Consider the following 19,737-nt stretch of genomic DNA (forward strand, 5'->3'; position numbering starts at 1 on the left):
TTTTTGGGTAAGAGATTTAATTTTTTTTTTTTATTCTTTAAAGTTAGCCCTTGACTACAATCTCACCTGATGGTAAGTGATGATGCTGTCTAAGATGGAAGCGGGCTAACTTGTTAGGAGGAGGATGAAAATCCACACTCCTTTTCGGTTTCTACACGACATCGTACCGGAACTCTAAATCGCTTGGCGGTACGTCTTTGTCGGTAGGGTGGTAACTAGCCACGGCCGAAGCCTCCCACCAGCCAGACCTGGACCAATTAAGAAAACCTCAATCGGCCCAGCCGGGGATCGAACCCAGGACCTCCGTCTTGTAAATCCACCGCGCATACCACTGCGCCACGGAGGCCGTCAAAGACGACTAAATTGCTTGTTTGCCGTTATGAGGAAGAGGATTCTCTATCTGACATTCGTTTTAACCGATCTTTAGATATAGATTATAGTTATATAACAAAATAACTAACAGCGAATTAGTTATGTCAAAAGTTATAGGCCTGCTACAGCCAGACTTACTTTTTTATGATGGCTGAAAGTTAGTCAACCCATGCTCCTGCCATAGGGAAGTACGATATCCAATTATGGAGTAATGACCATGGTGGCTTTGGAAGATAGAAATACTCAAGGCTGCTGGGCCTGTAGACAAGTGGCTTTGGAAGATAGCAATACTCAAAGGTCCTGCCCTTGTAGCCAAGTGTCGTCAATTCTCTTTCTACGATTGCAAACGCTTCGGAAACTAGAAAAACGTATGGGAATGACATTCGCTATCGACAGGTCACGTGATCAAGATCTGTCATTCCCATACCTTTTTTTAGTTTTTCGAAGCGTTTGCGATCGTAGAAAGACAATCGACGTGCCATGTGGCACTTCGATTCTCTTTTTACAAACGTTAACGCTTCGAAAACTAACAAAATGTATCTCGTGTCGTGTCTCTTTCGGCCCGAGGATTTTTGGACGAAATTATCATACCGCTTGTATATCTGCTTCTACTTGAATAGAGGATTGACGGCCTCCGTGGCGCAGTGGTATGCGCGGTGGATTTACAAGACGGAGGTCCTGGGTTCGATCCCCGGCTGGGCCGATTGAGGTTTTCTTAATTGGTCCAGGTCTGGCTGGTGGGAGGCTTCGGCCGTGGCTAGTTACCACCCTACCGACAAAGACGTACCGCCAAGCGATTTAGCTTTCCGGTACGGTGTCGTGTAGAAACCGAAAGGGGTATGGATATTCACCCTCCTCCTAACATGTTAGCCCGCTTCCATCTTAGACTCCATCATCACTTACCATCAGGTGTGATTGTAGTCAAGGGCTAACTTGTAAAGAATAAAATAAATAGAGGACATGTTAGGGATGACATCATGTTTCTAGAACAGAACATTTGCTCGCATATAGACTAGCGAATATTAATTTAATGAGGGCTAAGAACAAAGGGAAATCATAATTCACAATAATAACTACCATTAGGCCAAGTTGAACTCCTACATTCGCCCACATTGCAGTTTTGTCATAAAGTAAAATGCGCGACAGTTCGGCTTATAAACTCGCACAACTGGCACGTTAAATAATAAAAAAAATTGACACTTGTCTAGTTGTGATGAAATTTTAATGTGAATTTGTTATTATCGTGTAGAAATCATTTTATTTAATTTCGGTGAGAAATTTCTAGTGTTGTGTTTGCTCGTTTTCTGTTGTGCAATGTCGTCCACACTTATATTTGTTGGTCTGCCGGAGGATTCCAAGAGCTCCATAACAAAGTAAGTTCTTCCAGCTCTAAGAACCATTTATCTAATTTTGCACCATAGAGATTGTTTTAATAATCTGAGTTCCAGCTATAGAAAATTAAGTCATCAAAGCTCTTACGCTATCTATGATCCAAACTAGAAACTAGTTTCACCAATGATTGTTTTGTACTATAGATATGTTACGTTTCTACAAAATCACTGCAAGAAGTGATCCAAATTTAGCGACTCCTCTGAGCGCACACATGCACATTTTGTTTTTAATTCCATTATATATTTATGTATATACATTTTTTTAAGTTCCTAAGAACAAAACTTGACATTGTACTTATATCTTTAATTAGGTATTGTTTGTTTATATAACTTTTGGTTTTTACTATGCGATTCAATGAAATGCCGTCAAATAGCCATTTTTGTTCGCCTCAGTTTTGACGCGCTAGTGGCATATCGCTATTATAAAATCTTTGGCGAGTTGGTGTTCACACAATCCTATTCTACTACTACGCTACCAGAATTACTGTAGCTACTTATCTACTTAACTATAAATTGACTTGAGCTACATACATGTAAACCGAACTAACTGTTTACAAATATCAACAGCCTTACTTACCCTTACTCAACCCGATAAAGACATTAGAAGAAATACTCATTCCAATATTGTACTCGTATTACTTTACAAGACTTATAACTCGTCGGTCCCGTGGTTAGCCTATGTGGTTTCAGATCACAAAGATTATCAACCCAAAAACGTGATACATAGCAGCAGTATGATATTGAATTTCACTCTTACCCCCGGTACAGACGTTCAGCTTTAACTGTGCAGTTTCAGTTTTATATAATCGAAATTTCAATCAAAATTATTAGAAAAACTGTAATGTTAAGACTGACGGACATTACATAGTACACACGTACGATGTAACTGAATAGTTAACAGTTCGACTAATCGACTGTCTGTAGCACTGCATGTCCGTTTTACAAATTCGAATTTCATTATTAGGAAAACGTTTTTAGCGTTTACTTCGTGGTACACCTTTCTACGTTTTTAAAATCAGTTAGTCAATCAATATGCTAGCCAAAACCAAAGAGACAAAATAGTTTGGGGAGTTCTGTTATAGGCAATGTTTACAGTATTGCGTTTTGCTTCGTCGACAGAATGAAAAGGGCATAACTGTCGCTTAAAGCTTGTAATTTCAATTACAAGAGCATTTAGGTCTGGCGTCATGCCACCAGGCATATAGGATGTAGTTTTATGTCTTGAACGTGTGGGCTGTACCAGATTTATTTGCAATTGCCGCTGGTTTAGCTAAGGGTCTAGACAAAAAAAAAGATAAGACAGTGGTCCACGAGACAAAATGGTTTGGGAACCTCTGGTGTAAGCGATGTATTTACAATATTGCGCTTTGCTTCGTCGACAGAATGAAAAGGGTATAACCGTCGTTTAAAGCTTGTAATTTCAATTACAAGAGCATTTAGGTCTGGCGCCAAGCCACTAGGCTTATAGGATGTAGTTTTATGTCATGAACGTGTGGGTTGCACCAGATTTATTTGCAATTGCCACTGGTTGGCTGTGGGCGAGCCTGTTACCTTGACTAGTCCGGTTAAGGAATACGAAGTTGTTATGTTTTTGTTTAAATTGGGTATTGTCTCGTTTGTACTAATATAGTAATTGCTGGGTGCGTTGTTTTCTATTTGTTCTCGTTTGGATTACGTAAGCGCATTAAATTCAAATTACGCAGAGTTTTACGACTTTTGAAAGATCTTGACACTGTCTTTTATTAACCGACTGTCTAAAAAGTGTTATGTTTTCCACCTATTTAAATTTATGTATGCATATGCATGTACTTATATATGTAGATATGTTTTTTACATTCATACATTGCCATGCTTTCTATACAAAATCTGAAAATAAGTAAATTCTAAAATACCTAAGTTTTAAAGTCTCGATCAACTTCTAGACAATCAATTGATCGAAAAATAAAACAAAATTGATTGATGCCTTCAAGAACCTAGTTACTCCATAGCTTTTGATGCTATGTTATTCATAACCATCAGTATAATTTTAATCGTCCACTGCAGTGCCTAGTGGCAGTTTTCGTACTGTGGCGGTCGCGTAGGTAACGTAAACGCGAAATTCTAAGGAATCGTAACAGCGCCATCTAGTGGCATTACTGCACAGCAGTTTCATTCAGTGGCATAGAATGCTTAACTTACCTATGCATTTCACTCCTACTCTCGATATAGTGAGCACTGATAAAATTGGACGACGGCTCAACGTAGGTCTTTTTTTTTTTTATTCTTTACAAGTTAGCCCTTGACTACAATCTCACCTGATGGTAAGTGATGATGCAGTCTAAGATGGAAGCGGGCTAACTTGTTAGGAGGAGGATGAAAATCTACACCCATTTCGGTTTCTACACGACATCGTACGGGAACGCTAAATCGCTTGGCGGTACGTCTTTGCCGGTAGGGTGGTAACTAGCCACGGCCGAAGCCTCCCACCAGCCAGACCTGGACAAATTAAGAAAATCTCAATCTGCCCAGCCGAGAATCGAACCCAGGACCTCCGTCTTGTAAATCCACCGCGCATACCACTGCGCCACGGAGGCCGTCAAAACCCTACCCTCAAATAACACTACCGACTTTTGAACTTCATGTTACCTACTACTAAGAAATGAAAAACTAATTCCTACTCTACCACAAAGTCACTGACATAGCTCAGTGAGTCGCGAAGCTGAAGTGACAATTGGCAGGGCACATAGTTCGAAGAGCTGATGGACGTTGGGGTCCCAAGGTGCAGGAATGGCGATCCCCCTACCAGAAAGCGCAGTATTGGTCGACCCTACACTCTAGGTGGACTGAGGACATCAAGCAGGTTGCAGGGAGCCGCTGGATGTTGGCGGCTCGAGACCATCCATCCTTCCGACCTTCCATCGGCTGTTAATTACTGTATTCCAATATTTCTTACCTCGAATCGAAATTATCATGATCCCTAACTACTAGGCCAATGAGGCAGTTAAATCAGTGTTTCAGATGGTCTATTTCCGTCACACTTAAAGCAGGTTGCGTAATAGGATTACTGGGAGCTCAGACGTGACGGGAGCGTAACTGGATAGATTTCCGGGAAGCCTTGCAGCCAACCGGCGTCTAAGGGCTGGGGGCAAACGCATAAATCCGCCTTGAAAACAATACAGATTGCAGCCGAGCGACGCCGGCTTTAGTACTTTTTAATTATGCCAAGTGCAGACAGGGTGGGAATACTTTTTGCGGGTTGAATTTTGAAGACACCAACGCCCTTTCATCCTTGATCTCATACCTATAATACGTATAGGTGTCTACATTGAATAAGTACGGAGTTACTACGCAATGCTTTTTCGTCTGAAGGTGTTTAGGTGCTGATACTATTTTTAAGATATAAATAAAATAGGCGGTTCTATGTGTTTTTTGGTGGAAAATAATATTTTTTCATGACTATACTACTCAAACTTCGAGTACCTACCTAATCATGGTGTTGAGGCTTTTCCCTTCTAATCAAAGGCGTCTAAAGATCCACATCGTACGTATCGAACGCATTGCATCAAACGGATTTTATATGTATTTACGGTAGATTAAATCCGTTAGACGCGATCCGTACGATGCAGATCAGTGGACGCACTAAAATCCGTTTGATGCGATGCGTACGATGCGCACGATGCGGATCTATGGACGCCTGCCGTAAGCCATCGTCTAGACCTCTGTGCCTCAACTAATAAATGCGTTTTGATCGCGTTTTCATGAAAAAAATGGTAAAGTTACAACAGTAAACGTTTTATTACATAAATTATACATCAGAGGGCCTAGTGGCAGTTTGATACTGTTACCGTCACGTAACGTAAACGCGAATTTCTAAGGAATTGAAACAGCGCCATCTAGTGGCACTACTGCACAACTGTTTCAATTTCATATAAAATTTGCGGAAACGTCAAAGTGGAAGTTTTCAATATTTTCATTCTGTGACTATCAGAAAATATTGAAAACTCCCACTAGGCACACAGATCGAAGCAGCTCGAAACGACATGGGTATTATATTTTTTATATATTTTTTTCATCATCTATTACATTTTTAAAATAATACATAATATGTTGAGATGTAATATATTATTACCTTGATCTCGTATCTACTATAAGCTTTAATATTAATGCTCCTGATCTGTGGATTCAAATAAATCAGTTCTATCTCAAACAATGCAGATTGCACGCAGCGCGTTCTGCAATACTTTTAATTATAATAAATTAGTCTATTATTTTGACGTAATACCTCGTTAGGCCTATTCAAGATGCTTTTGAGGCATAAATAACTCTAGACTTTGTATTATACGATTTTCTTTAGCCGTAACTTGCGTAAGAAGTGATATAATGTATAGTATTAAGTTTTGTTATTTATTATTATAATCGGATGGCTATGATGATAATGCGATTACTTTTTCTGTTTACAAAACAAGTAGTATGAACCACAGAATACATTAGTAATTACTATATATTTAAGGGAATATGTACCTTGTACTGTAGGTAGGTATGTCTTGTTTAATTTTGGCGCGTCTATCAACTGTATATTGATCAATGAAAGACTTTGACAGATGACGCTATTTGTCATCTGTTACTGTTGATATGGAAGGAACAAAGTTTTTATTGTTTCGGAACTGTTTGGAATTACTAATGACAGTAAGACGAACAAGAAGCAGTCGTTTCTCTGTTTTCAGGTCTCTTTTCTTTACTGTTATATATATTTGTCTCGTAAGCGGTGTGTGGATGTCTCTACAAAATGCCCATGTCCTGCAGTGGACGTCTATTGGCTGGTGCGATGATGATGATGATAAGTCACACTTAAATAAAAAAAATACCTAATTAATCCGTCGCCAACTGCTTTTTTGCTAATTTTGTTAAAGTTCGTTATATGATGTTCACCATGTTAGATGCAATGCACAATATTGTAAAGTATTAAACACTAGCTCGCGGTTTCACTCGCGTTGTTCCCGTTCTGAATTTTGCAAAATCGTTTTAGTAGATCCAGAGATTACCATAAACTTTATGATATCAAATAATCAGTATAGAATAAAGGCCGGTTTCACCACCTGATGAGTAAGATATAATAAGAGATAACTTGTGGATAAGCTATCAGACACATATCAGAAGGTAGTGAAACCGGTGCCAAGTATTGCACGCTCCAATATTATATCGAAAACAAACGCAAAAAACAGAACAGATTTTGTTGAACTCTGGTCTGGTATTTGTTTAAAATCATTGCGTAAACCTCTATTGTGCTACGCAATATCGGTTCGAAAATATTCCAACGACAATAAAACAATCATTAGCACATCAATAGCCGCATTTATGATATCGTTCAGAATGATTAAAGGCTTACGAGAGTCACGCACGCTCGCCGCAGACAATGGCCGGCGCTCCCTCGCGGAAGCTGCGCTATTACATGCTTCGCTACTCCTTCGCTCGTCTGTCGCCCTGGTATTTTGGGCGAGGTATTTTGGTATTTTTATGAGCTATTTCGGGCTATCTTTCTTTTTATTGTTCAGAGAAATAATAATTGTGATCGTTAGATAGTCAATATAGTGTTCCTCTAAGCCCGCCAATCGGCATTGGAACAGCGTGGTGGGTCTAAGCTTCATAACCCTTTTCTTGTAAGAAGGGAGACCTGGCCCTAAAGTGGGCCGTTAAAGTTAGCCTGATAGTTATGATTTACATACTTGTACATTAATATAATCATCAGCTTATTTTTACCCGGCTGCCGATGGAGGTATATTTTTCAAACAAATCAATGTAAAATGAATGTATTGAGTGAGACATTCATTTATGTCGTGTTCACATTTGAGTGAATGATTCAATGCATGGTTTCGATCCTTTCCCTAGTGAACTGTTTTAGTACTTTTTATTAAACACTAGCTGACGCCGCGTGGTTTCACCCGCGTGGTTTACGTTCCCGGGACAATATATAGCCTATAGCCTTTCTCGATAAATGGGCTATCTAACACTAAAAGATTTTTTCAAATTGGTTGAACGCGCAAATCTCAGGAACCATCCTGAGATTTGCGCGTTCAACCAAACAAACAAACAAACTCTTCAGCTTTATAATATTAGTATAGATTTTAAGGCTGACAGACTTTACATGTATAATTTTTGAAAATTTTGAAGTTAAAATGAGAAAGGAATGAACAAATTAATTTTAAAATTGTTATTTATGAACAGGACACTCTAATCTTTGAAACCTTTCTATCTACATATTTCTTAAATATAATATTTATTCGTATCTTTCTCGTTTAAAATATGTATCTAACTATGAAGTCCATTTAAAAAATAGCAAACCCATTTTGGCCACACAACCTGTAGGTAAAAGTGTCTCGATAAAATAATTACATTTCCAATTAATACTAAATCGATAAGTATCTAGACGTTTATGTGACATTAAGAAAACTGATGTTACGACTATATAGATAAATGAACTATCAATTGCCATTTTCTGCAAAGAAGAAAGTTTACAAGACGTATGTCCCTTACAAAGGTATTGATTCCTCTATTTCAGAAAATATTGCTTCCAAGATGGACTAGGAACCTACGACGGCTAGACAAGTCTCATTTTATGAATGCTGAAAATTTTTTAACCTGTGCTCCTACCTGTTATAATACTTACTGTACTTACCTGTAACTATGGTAAGTAGTGACAGGTCTAAGTACAAAGCGTATCGTCATCAACCCATATTCGGCTCATTGCTGAGCTCGAGTCTCCTCTCAGAATGAGAGGGGTTAGGCCAATAGTCCACCACGCTGGCCCAATGCCGATTGGCAGACTTCACACACGCAGATAATTAAGATTATTCTCTGGTATGCAGGTTTGCTCACGATGTTTTTTTTCACCGATTGAGACACGTGATATTTAATTTCTTAAAATCCACACAACTGAAAAGTTGGACGTGCATGCCCCGGACCGGATTCGAACTCACACCCTCCGGAATATATATATTTTTAATATTGTTATCTGTTTATTTTGATAGATCATGTCCCCAGTCGTCAATCACTTAGCTTCGCGGCAACCTTTCGAAAAACACCATTAACGATTAAACTTTAAGCGTTTCTAGAGAAGGGTTGTCGTGAAGACAGGGTCCTTGAATTGACTGCGACTGGAGAAATTATTCCCCATGATACCTGTGCTGTAGAAAATATCAAAATATTACGTTTTATACTTAAACTATAGATACTTGGAACCTTCTAAATCCACCATCAGTCCAAACTCCATAAGCGTTCTTACTTATGGTAGGGACAAGGACTAACAAACTTACAGCTTTCATAGAATGAAGTGTATCTAGCTATTGCAGGCATTCGTTTTAAGAGCATTTTACGTAAAAACGTGTCCCTACCTAAAAAGAAATAGCGATGCCTTCTAATGGTGGGCGTCCACATATCCACACCGTAAGTATCGAACGCATCGCATCAAACAGATCGTAGTATACGGATCGCGCACCGATCGAGTTGCGCGCGTTTAATGGGATGCATCCGATATATACGACGCGGACATACGTAGGCGTCCACTGATCCGCATCGTACATATCGGACGCATTGCATAAAATGGATTTTTAATTTTACGGTAGATAAAATCCGTAAGATGCGGATCAGTGGACGCACTTGTATGATTTTCTATACAAAGAATATTAAAATCCGTTTGATGCGAATCTGTGGACGCCTACCATAAGTGGATGCCAATCTTAAATGGATTGACCGAGATATGTCACCAGTTGAAATGTGGTCGGGAAACAGTACGTATAAGGGATGTCAGTAGACCATCACACCTGTGTCAAAACCTGGTTTCTAATTTATACGACTCGGTAATAAGTAATAGCGGACGCTCGCGACTTCGTCCGCGTTGACTTCTTAATTGGGTCCAGAGAGAAAGGGAAAATGTGTGGCAGCAATTAAATATTGACAGATAAGTTAATTTGTGTTACTTTTAGCTGGCAACATTCCATTTACTGTAAAACGTTTTGCCATACCATTGATTACATTATAGTCCATGTTTCATACTTGTAATTTATTGTTATTTCTGTATTTTGCTATATTTTTGTAATCTAATGAAAATTATTTTACCTCTAATCTATTTAATTCGTACTGTATGTACTTATTTTCCTCTCCTACGAACGAGGGGAATTTAATTGAGTAACAAACGTCAAACACACAAACATACGAAGTTTTAGATTTGTAACATTTAGTAAAATACCTATTATGGAAATGTAATGCAACTCAACGTTCGTAAGAGACGTTAAGTTTAAATAAAAAATCAAAATAAATAAAACGACCCTAAGAACTTTGATTGAATTTCATAAACCAACATTGCTCCCTAAATGTATATGTAAAACAAGCTGACGCCGCACGGTTTTACCCGCGTGGTTGCTGTTCCAGTAGGAATACGGAGATAAATTATAGCCTATAGCCTTCCTCGATAAATGGGCTATCTAACGCTGAAAGAATTTTTCAAATCGGACCAGTAGATCCTGAGATTTGCGCGTTCAATCAATCAAACAAACAAACAAACTCTTCAGCTTTATAATATTAGTATAGATGAGTCGTGAGGTGTCCTTAATTTAACGACTTACGACAAATTCTTTCTTCAATGGACTGTTTACATTATCAGGGCTAAGCTCCCTCCATTCCCACGCGGGTTAAACCGCGGGGTTCTGCTAGTTCTATAAATTACTAGATTATATTAATTACAAATGAAACAAAAGTGTTAATTAGGTTGTCCAAATAGAAAGCGTTGTTTTCGAGTTCTCTTAACAGTATCCATCGATATCAGATGTTTCAGCCGATTGTATTGTTACCAGTTACTTCCTATAGTCGCCAGTTGTAATAGTCGGAGAGCCCGTGAACTCCAGACCTTCGTCATTTTATAAAAGCACTGCTCCTACCATAAGTGAGTACGGTAACCAATTATGGAGTTTGGACCGTGGTGGATTTGGAAGGTAGCAGGTTTTAAGGATCCAGATCCTCAATCTTCTAAGTATAAAGTGTAATTTTATCATGTTTTCCTCTGCATAATATGAAAAATTATATCCCTATTCGCCATGGCAACCCTTCGCTAGAGATCCTTAAAGTTTTATCTTAAATGGAGTTTTTCGAAGGGTTGCCGCGAAGCTAAGTGACTTTCGACTGAGAGTATATTTCTCATATTATGTCGAGGAAAACATGAAAAAATTTCACTTTATACTTAGATCTGGATCCTTAAAACCTGCTACCTCCCAGAGCCACCACGGTCTAAACTCCATAATTGGCTACCGTACAATTACCCATGGTAGTAGCCGAGCTGACAAACTTTCAGCTTTTATAAAATGACGAAGGTCCGGGGTTTACTGGCTCTTAGTCTATGAAGGCTGTCGTGTCTTGAAGGATCGTGATTGTTCGTTCGCTCCATCTCGGATACAATATCTGTTAATTAATGGTTTCGATAGAGTAGGTACCTATATAAGATAGTGTCAATTAGAGAGTGCAGTTGATAGAGGGGGCCTGTGTTTATTTTGGACCACAAATTGGTGCGATGGCTTTTAAATTGAGTAACTTTTTATTGCTTTCCAATTGTTTTCGGGATAAAGGAGTGCTATTTAATTGTAATGATAAGCCGTGATAGCCCAGTGGATATGACCTCTGCCTCCGATTCCGTTGGGCGTAGGTTCGAATCCGGTACGAAACATAAACCTCCAACTTTTCAATTGTGTGCATTTTAAGAAATTAAATATCGCGTGCCTCAAACGGTGAAGGAAAACATCGTGAGGAAACCTGCACACTAGAGAATTTTCTTAATTCTCTGCGTGTGTGAAGTCTGCCAATGCATTGGGCCAGCTTGGACTAACCCCTCTCGTTCTGAGAGTAGACTCGAGTTAAGCAGTGAGCCGCGAATGTGGGTTGATAATGATGATGATGATGAGGTGATGTTGTGATATATTTGGTGTTTATAGTTATCACTATGAATATATTAGAAGTAACACGGACTATTTATTTTTTTTATCTCTCAGTCTGTTTGTTTTGTATTGATCTCTGGAATGGCTAATTGAACTGAAAATTGACAACATACTTTTTTTTGGTTTTTTTACTTTTAGCCCGGAAAAAATTATCCCGAAAACATTAGTCCCGCGAGATTTCTGAAAAAATCGCGGGTCTTCGCTAAATCCTATAAAAAAAATATTATTGCCACCGTATCGTAACGATCTAAATTCCTTTATCAGCAAAGCGTTAGCAATGTAATTATTATTTTATTGCGACCTTATTATATCGAAGTTCTTGTTGGAATACTCTAAGCCCTCATTCGCACGTGAGTTTTTTTAACGGACGTTTAAAAAGCGTTCAAATACAACAAATGCATTCCCAAGTATATGTTCACACGACTGCGTTTTAAAATACGACTCTTTAAATAGACCTTAATTTAACTTCATTGAAACCTTCATTGACCTTAATTTAACTATATTTCAAATATAGTTAAATTAAGGTCAAAGGTCAGCTTTTTTAACGGACATTAAAAGAATGTTCAAATACATCATATGCATTTCCAAGTATATGTTCACACGACGGTTTTTTATCGAGTAGAGTTGCATTTTCAATTTTGTGCGTTGGAAATAGACCTTTATCCAATTTCATACTATACGCTCCGTCCGCTAACGTTGGGTTTTAACGCGTCGCTTTTTTAACTCACGTGCGAATGAGGCCTTACTAATAAGGCAAGCAATGGCGGGCCATACATCACGGGAAGTAATGGTTGTCACATATTAGTTCCTACCTACCTTACTCTACCTACTACCACCTACATCACGACTTCCTTTACGCACCTTGCTACGCATTTTTCATTTGTCTACGAGCTACGTGAGACGAATTAATTACTTCATTAATAACTTTGTGAACTGGGAAAGTATTTTATACTAGACATCCCGCGGTTTCACTCGTGTAGTTCCCGTTCTAATGAGAATACGGGGATAAATATAGGCTATGACACTCACAAATAACGTGGCTTTCTAGTGGTAAAAGAATTTTCAAAATCAGTTCAGTAGATCTAGATATTATCCCCTACAACACTACACCTCTTTACCTCTTTATAACATTAGTAAGGATGTATTTAGTAGTACCGACATACAATGTTGGAAAGTTATTTAGGCTCTAAGTACTTTATGGTTTTTTGTAAATAATGGTTGTGGAAGCTAACATTTTGGCGGTATTTTTAAATTTACTAGCAACAACTTCGTACCGCTTAAGAATTTCCGACAGCAGCGCCAGATATAGGCTTGTGTTTTCAAACCATCCATGAACCTATTGAAATATACCTACACACAAAACTTTCATTAAAATCGGTCCAGCAGTTTAGGAGTTTCTAATTAAAGTTTAATTCCTAAGTTCTAATAAAAAATTTAATTTTCGCTTTTTAGAGTAATGCATATTTGAAGACGGTTCAATTATTTTGTTAAGAGAATTATTATTTTTCTGTTTTTAGTGACTGTACGCCACAGTACGGGCAATTTCATTCACTTATTTCAGTTATTTGATTTTAACACAAAATTACTGAACTGATGTTTGTGAAAATTAAATGGAAGCAAACTGGAAGTATACTCTTTCAAACAAAAAAGCAATTTTCTTAATTGGTTTATAATAACGAAGTAATGAGGTAAAAAACATTAAAAAAAAAATACGCGTCTAATTGAGAAACTCCTCCTTGTTTTTTAAGTCGGTTAAAAATTAATACAAGCATTTTTAAAATTTTTTATGAAATCTATAAAAGTTATAGTTAAATAAGTTGACTACGATCTCAATAGAAGTAGACTCACGAGTACTTAGAAGAGGTTCAAGTTTATCCTATCTATACCTAAGTTTGAAATCGTAAAACCATGCATCATAAATGTCATAGAATATTACTATTCAACGGACTGGTTTAGAACCTCTGACGTCTATAGTGAACCAACAGTTGAAAGCCTCTGCCAGTTGCGCCAATCTGTACTTGTACTCAAGTAAAATCCGCTGTTGACCTGTAAAAGTACAGAGAATAGCTTTTACCATTAATGAAAACGCATTCCCGTAGCCCGTAGGCGTTAGACGTACGTACATACATTAGAAGCAGCCCATGTAATGACTTACCATCTATAAAGCCTGTTTCATAATACAGAGCAAATGGCGAATTTACGCGTGCGAATATTGTTATCGTTTCAAATGGAAAATATAAGAAATTGTGTCAAGGTAGGCGTCTACAGATCCGCACAGTACATATTGGACGCACCGCATTAAATGGATTTTTAATTTTACGCAACATAAAATCCGTTGGATGCGATACGTACGATGCGCGATTGACGCAATTGTATGACTTTCTATACAAAGAATACCCAAAATCCGTTTGATTCGTTTGATACGTACGATGCGGATCAGTCGACGCCTATTTAGTTGCCAGACATTCAGCTTCGTGACAACATCTTGCCGGACGGATGTCAAGGGTGTCTAGCAAAGTCCTCAGTGTCTATTGACACTTCACATATGTTTTGACATATGTTTAGGCATATTTTCCTCGACTATGAGGCTCTCTATCTAAAATAAGTGATTTGTTACCTGCTACTTACCATTGTCATCATGATAAAAACTTCTTAGTTACCTATGAGACTTACTTCTAGTAGTAGCTTTAAGCTTCTATATAATAATGAAAGTCTGGCTATCACATACTCTTTTTGTATCATAGTTATTAATGTATAGTTATTAATATATTTTCTTCGTGACCTGAAGACAAAGACATCCCACTTCCCACGGTTAGGATTTAGAACGTTGCATCTATTGATTGATGTATATTAATTTAACATAAATTTTAATGGTTATTGATCAGAGTTAATTTTGCGGTGCGCTCGATAGTGTAGAGAGCGCTTAACATTAAGGCGAAATTCACTTTCGAATTGGCCTAAGTAATAACGCCTGTTCTCTGTTATTCATGATTGTAAGAAAATCGTGCCGATCATCTCTGTAATAGAATCATAAAATAGATTGCGTTTCTCAATTCGTCCCAGTTATCTGCGAAATAATGAATTGTATCTGATATTAATATCTCTGACAAAAGATGTCTATATTACAAAATATAAATATTTATAGGTACCTATTACAAGTATCAAGTTATGAGAACAAATATTTAATTTAGAATATTTTGCCTATTTCCTATAAACTGGTCAATAGCGTTTTCAGTTCTAATTTAGCTTTAAGTAGGTAGATACGAGTAACTCCTAATGGGTTATTGCCTTGGGTCGTATGAAGGATTTTTTCTTTATAAAAATGTTCAGTATTATTTCTAACCCGGATTTGAAAGTTGGTGGTGTTACACCCAGTGTCTCACAGTGCCCGTTTATGGCAGGTGTCCACTGATCCGGATCGTACGTATCGGACGCATCGCATCAAACGGATTTTAGTATTTTGTATAGAAAGTCATACAAGTGCGTTCACTGATCCGCGTCGTACGGATCGCATCAAACGGATTTTATCTACCGTAAAATTAAAAATCCGTTTGATGCGATGCGTCCGATATGTACGATGCTTAACAGTGGACGCCTGTCATTAAAGTTCACTTTACTTGAGGCTTAAATCTTCATGTTTATAAAAATAAAATAAAATAAAATAAAATAAGCCTTTATTACTGCCGGTATTTAAGATTTACATTTTAAAGTATATACATAATTCTTAATAATTAGCAGCTTGTCCTTCGACATAGGCCTCCCCTAACGATCTCCACTTTTCTCTGTCCTTCGCCATTCTCATCCATTCAGGACCGGCGACCTTTTTAAAATCATCCTCCCAACGTTTCACCTGTCTTCCTTTATTCCTCTTACCATCCCTTGGATACCATTCTGAAATTGTTTTTGTCCATTTCTCGCCCTTTTCCCGTATCATGTGTCCTGTCCACTGCCATTTTAGTGTTTTGTATACTTTTTCCACATTCTTAAATTTAGTAGTCTTTTTAATTTTTGTTAACTTTACTCTATCTTTTCTCCTAACTCCAGTTACACTTCTTTCTATTCCGTTTTGACATATATTTATTTTATTTATTAATTTTTCTGTTAATGCCCATGTTTGGCAGCCATACGTTAAACATGGCAAAATGCATGTGTTGTATATTTTCCTTTTCTCCTTAATTGGCATATCTATATTTTTCATTATTTCACTAAGGGACCAGTATCTTTTCCACGTGTTAGATACTCTTCTGTCAATTTCTTTTTTCATTGTATCGTTTATGGATATTAGTTGTCCAAGATAAACGTACTCTTCTACATATTCAATGTTTTCCATGTTTACTTCTATATTATATGTCTTTGGGCCATTAGTCATAATTTTTGTCTTAGTTGTGTTCATTGAGAGCCCTGCTATCGCACTCTGGATTGATAATTGTTGTAGCATTTGCTGTAACTTTATGGGACATTCAGAAAATATAATTAGATCGTCTGCGAAACGTAGATGGTTTATATTTTCTCCGTTTATGTTGAGTCCATTTTTGTCCCAGTCCAGGTTCCTGAATATCATTTCCAGGGCTGCTGAAAACAACTTGGGTGAGATCGGGTCTCCCTGTCGAACGCCTCTCTGTATAGGAAACGCTTCCCCCGTTGTTTCCAGCCTGACTTGAGCTGTACTTTTCGAGTATATCTTCTTTAATAGTCGAATATATTTTTGTTCAATACCCTGGCTACGCATTGCCTCCCATATATATTCATGTTCCAAGGAATCAAAGGCTTTATTATAATCAACAAATCCTAGGTAATAAATTTTCATGTTTATAAAACAACATCAATTTATATTTCCATCTTAATATTCCCAATTGTACGTTGAACCTAAAGGTTCAGCTGGCCTATTTACTATTTAGGTCTTTATTTACAACAAATCAATTGACAAAATGTCATCTACATACTATAGGATATCCACCCAGTAAGCACAGGATGTCATTTGTAATTTGGATCCTCAGAATACAGAAAACTCTAGAAGGTGTGATTGAGCACAGGAATGAAGCCGTTGAAATTACTCTTTTTTGGTGTAATTTCACGAACAAGCGATTAGACACACTGAGTAAGCCGTGTTGTGTTACGAGCTATACAGGTACAATTTTTGGACACAATGCATGCTTTATAATGACGGCTGAACGTGGTTTTAGGTGTTATCTGTATTCGGAGTTTGTGTCATAGTATCATCATCATCATCATCATATCAGCCGATGGACGTCCACTGCAGGACATAGGCCTTTTGTAGGGACTTCCAAACATCACGATACTGAGCCACCTGCATCCAGCGAATCCCTGCGACTCGCTTGATGTCGTCAGTCCACCTGGTGGGGGGTCGGCCAACACTGCGCTTACTAGTGCGGGGTCGCCATTCCAGCACTTTGGGACCCCAACGTCCATCGGCTCTTCGCACTATGTGCCCCGCCCATTGCCACTTCAGCTTCGCAACTCGTTGAGCTATGTCATAGTATGTAGATGACATTTTGTCAATTGGTTTGTTGTTGATAATAAAGACCAAAATAGGAAATAGGCCAATTGGCAGGCATGACATTAAAGGTTGATAATGATGTAGAGTAAAATACAGAGTTTGAAAATGAGAGAGCAGAATTGTTTTCATGGGTCTCGCTTGGCTGCCGGTAGCTGCTGGCTACGGGCGGGAAATGTCCAAGTTTCACTAGCGCTAATGATCTATAATATCTAAAGAGGCTTACACAAACCACCGTGTAACGCTGCGTTTTTTAACTGTTATAATCGTATGCTTTTTAAACCGATGTTTATGTTTTTATATGTATGCATTTTTTGCCTTGCCTTTGCCACGTTCACGTTGATCTTTTTTTTTCAGAATAGGCATGGGTAAAAATTTTACAGCTTCAGTTTTAAAATTCCAAAAAATAACTTCAAAATTGGATGTTTTCTCTGGCGAAAATTGAATGCTTTAAGAATTAGGCTCTGGGTTAAGCTTGCTCGAAAACTACTTCGATTTCTTCAGTTCTGCAATTAGAGGCGTCGCACTCACATTCTATAAAATAAGAATATATTAGACAGTGTGTGTATGTTAAATTATTTAATGATTAATCATGTAGATCATCATAAATATTTCAAATCAAATCATTATTTCGTCGTTATCAACCCATATACGGCTCACTGCTGAGCTCGAGTCTCCTCTCAGAATGAGAGGGGTTAGGCCAATAGTCCACCACGCTGGCCCAATGCGGATTGGCAGACTTTACACACGCAGAGAATTAAGAAATTTTCTGGTGTGCAGGTTTCCTCACGATGTTTTCCTTCACCGTTTGAGACACGTGATATTTAATTTCTTAAAATGCACACAACTGAAAAGTTGGAGGTGCATGCCCCTGACCAGATTCGAACCCACTCCCTCCGGAATCGGAGAATAAAAATGACTTAAATGTTTGTATTTTTGGGAAAAACTCTCACTCACTCGGAGTTTTTCTCTCTGCTACAAGATGGACCCGGCACCCGCACAGTGAATTCATGGAATGTGAAGATATTTCGAAACGAATAAAATAAAATAAAAAATATAAATATTATACTTGTATTTTATCCCTTTATTCGCACGGAAATGCGAACTACGCGAGTGAAATATCGACGCGTCTGCTATTGTTTAATAGAATAGCAAGAGCGGTTTTTACACAAAGTGTAGGGTGCTTTACCCAGTAGCGGTTTCATGGCACGGTGGCTGCTAGCCGCTGACGTGGTGGCCATTAGCGAATGATTGCCAGTAATTGATTTGTGCCCTCTAGTTTATTCGCCCAGTCGCCCCGCTCGAGCGACTTTTCATTTTCTAGTTTTCTGTTGCCTTGACGTTTCAATTATTGTCCAGACATTATTTATCGGAAGCCGAAGATATTGTCTCATCTATAACGAGCTGTGTGACTTGATTTCACCCGCGGTTTTTAGAACTTTATTTCTTTAACATTTTCCAATGTTGATGGCCTCCGTGGCGCAGTGGTATGCGTGGTGGATTTACAAAACAGAGGTCCTGGGTTCGAGCTCCGGCTGGGTCGATTGAGGTTTTCCTAATTGGTGGTGGTTGCTCGTTACCACCCTTCCGGCAAAAGCCGTACCGCCAAGCGATTTAGCGTTTCGGTACGATGTCGTGTAGAAACCGAAACGAGTGATGATATTCATCCTCCTCCTAACAAGTTAGCCCGCTTCCATCTTAGATTGCATCATCACTTACCATCAGGTGAGATTGTAGTCAAGGGCTAAGTTGTAAATAATACTAATAATAGTAATCCATTAACGTGATCCAGTGATAAGGCAATATGGGTCGGATAAAAACGTCGTAGATTCAAATTCTAGGTCGAGCGCTATTAATTTTCTCAGCTCTTTTGGCAAAGTTTTTGGAATTTGCAAGCTAAGCCTAAACTAAGCATACTCGTAGAAGTTCACGAAATTCAATTGGTATATTTTAATTGCACGGATTAAGGTTAATAAATCAATTTCAAAATAACCTCACTTGTACATTACCTATCAATTTAATTGAGAGAGTTATATGAGATAGTAATAATAATAATTGACGGACCAAGCAAATGGTCCAAGTCCACCTGAAGGTAAGTGGAAAGTCATCTCCTATAAACAGAGCAATACTGACAATACCTACTTTGCAGGGCATGCTACATTCTGTAAGGTGTTCAAAACCCACATTCATATTCAAATCTGAGTGAGTATTCCTTGGGCCTTAGCCATGTGGCACGTAGATTCTCTTTCTACAAACGCTAACGCTTCGAAAATTAATAAAATATATGGGAATGATATTCACTATCGGCAGGTCACGTGACCTAGTTGTCGGTCGGATCTGTCATTACTCATTACCATATCCACGTGCCACATGTCTAAAGGACCTTATCTCTGACGTGAACTAACCCTTGCCTGTTCTTTTTTCTAGTGGGGAAAAAAGTGCATATTAAACACAAGTTTTTAGTAAAGTCTTATTAAAGTGTTAGTGAGTATATAAATGATAA

At 38.1% G+C, this 19,737-nt stretch overlaps 1 protein-coding gene across 1 annotated transcript in view; it reads left to right on the forward strand.

Annotated features, from left to right (window-relative positions):
* Window positions 1–1,603: 1,603 nt before the first annotated feature.
* LOC112051154 (microtubule-associated protein Jupiter) overlaps window positions 1,604–19,737 on the forward strand; it is a 207,717-nt gene continuing 189,583 nt past the window's right edge. Inside the window, exon 1 of the mRNA XM_052888306.1 lies at window positions 1,604–1,745. Within this exon, the coding sequence (XP_052744266.1) occupies window positions 1,687–1,745 (59 nt within the window). The 5' untranslated portion in view covers window positions 1,604–1,686. The remainder of the gene's footprint in view (window positions 1,746–19,737) is intronic.

This window comes from Bicyclus anynana, chromosome 22, assembly GCF_947172395.1.
Source record: "Bicyclus anynana chromosome 22, ilBicAnyn1.1, whole genome shotgun sequence".
Taxonomy (NCBI): Eukaryota; Metazoa; Arthropoda; class Insecta; order Lepidoptera; family Nymphalidae; genus Bicyclus; species Bicyclus anynana.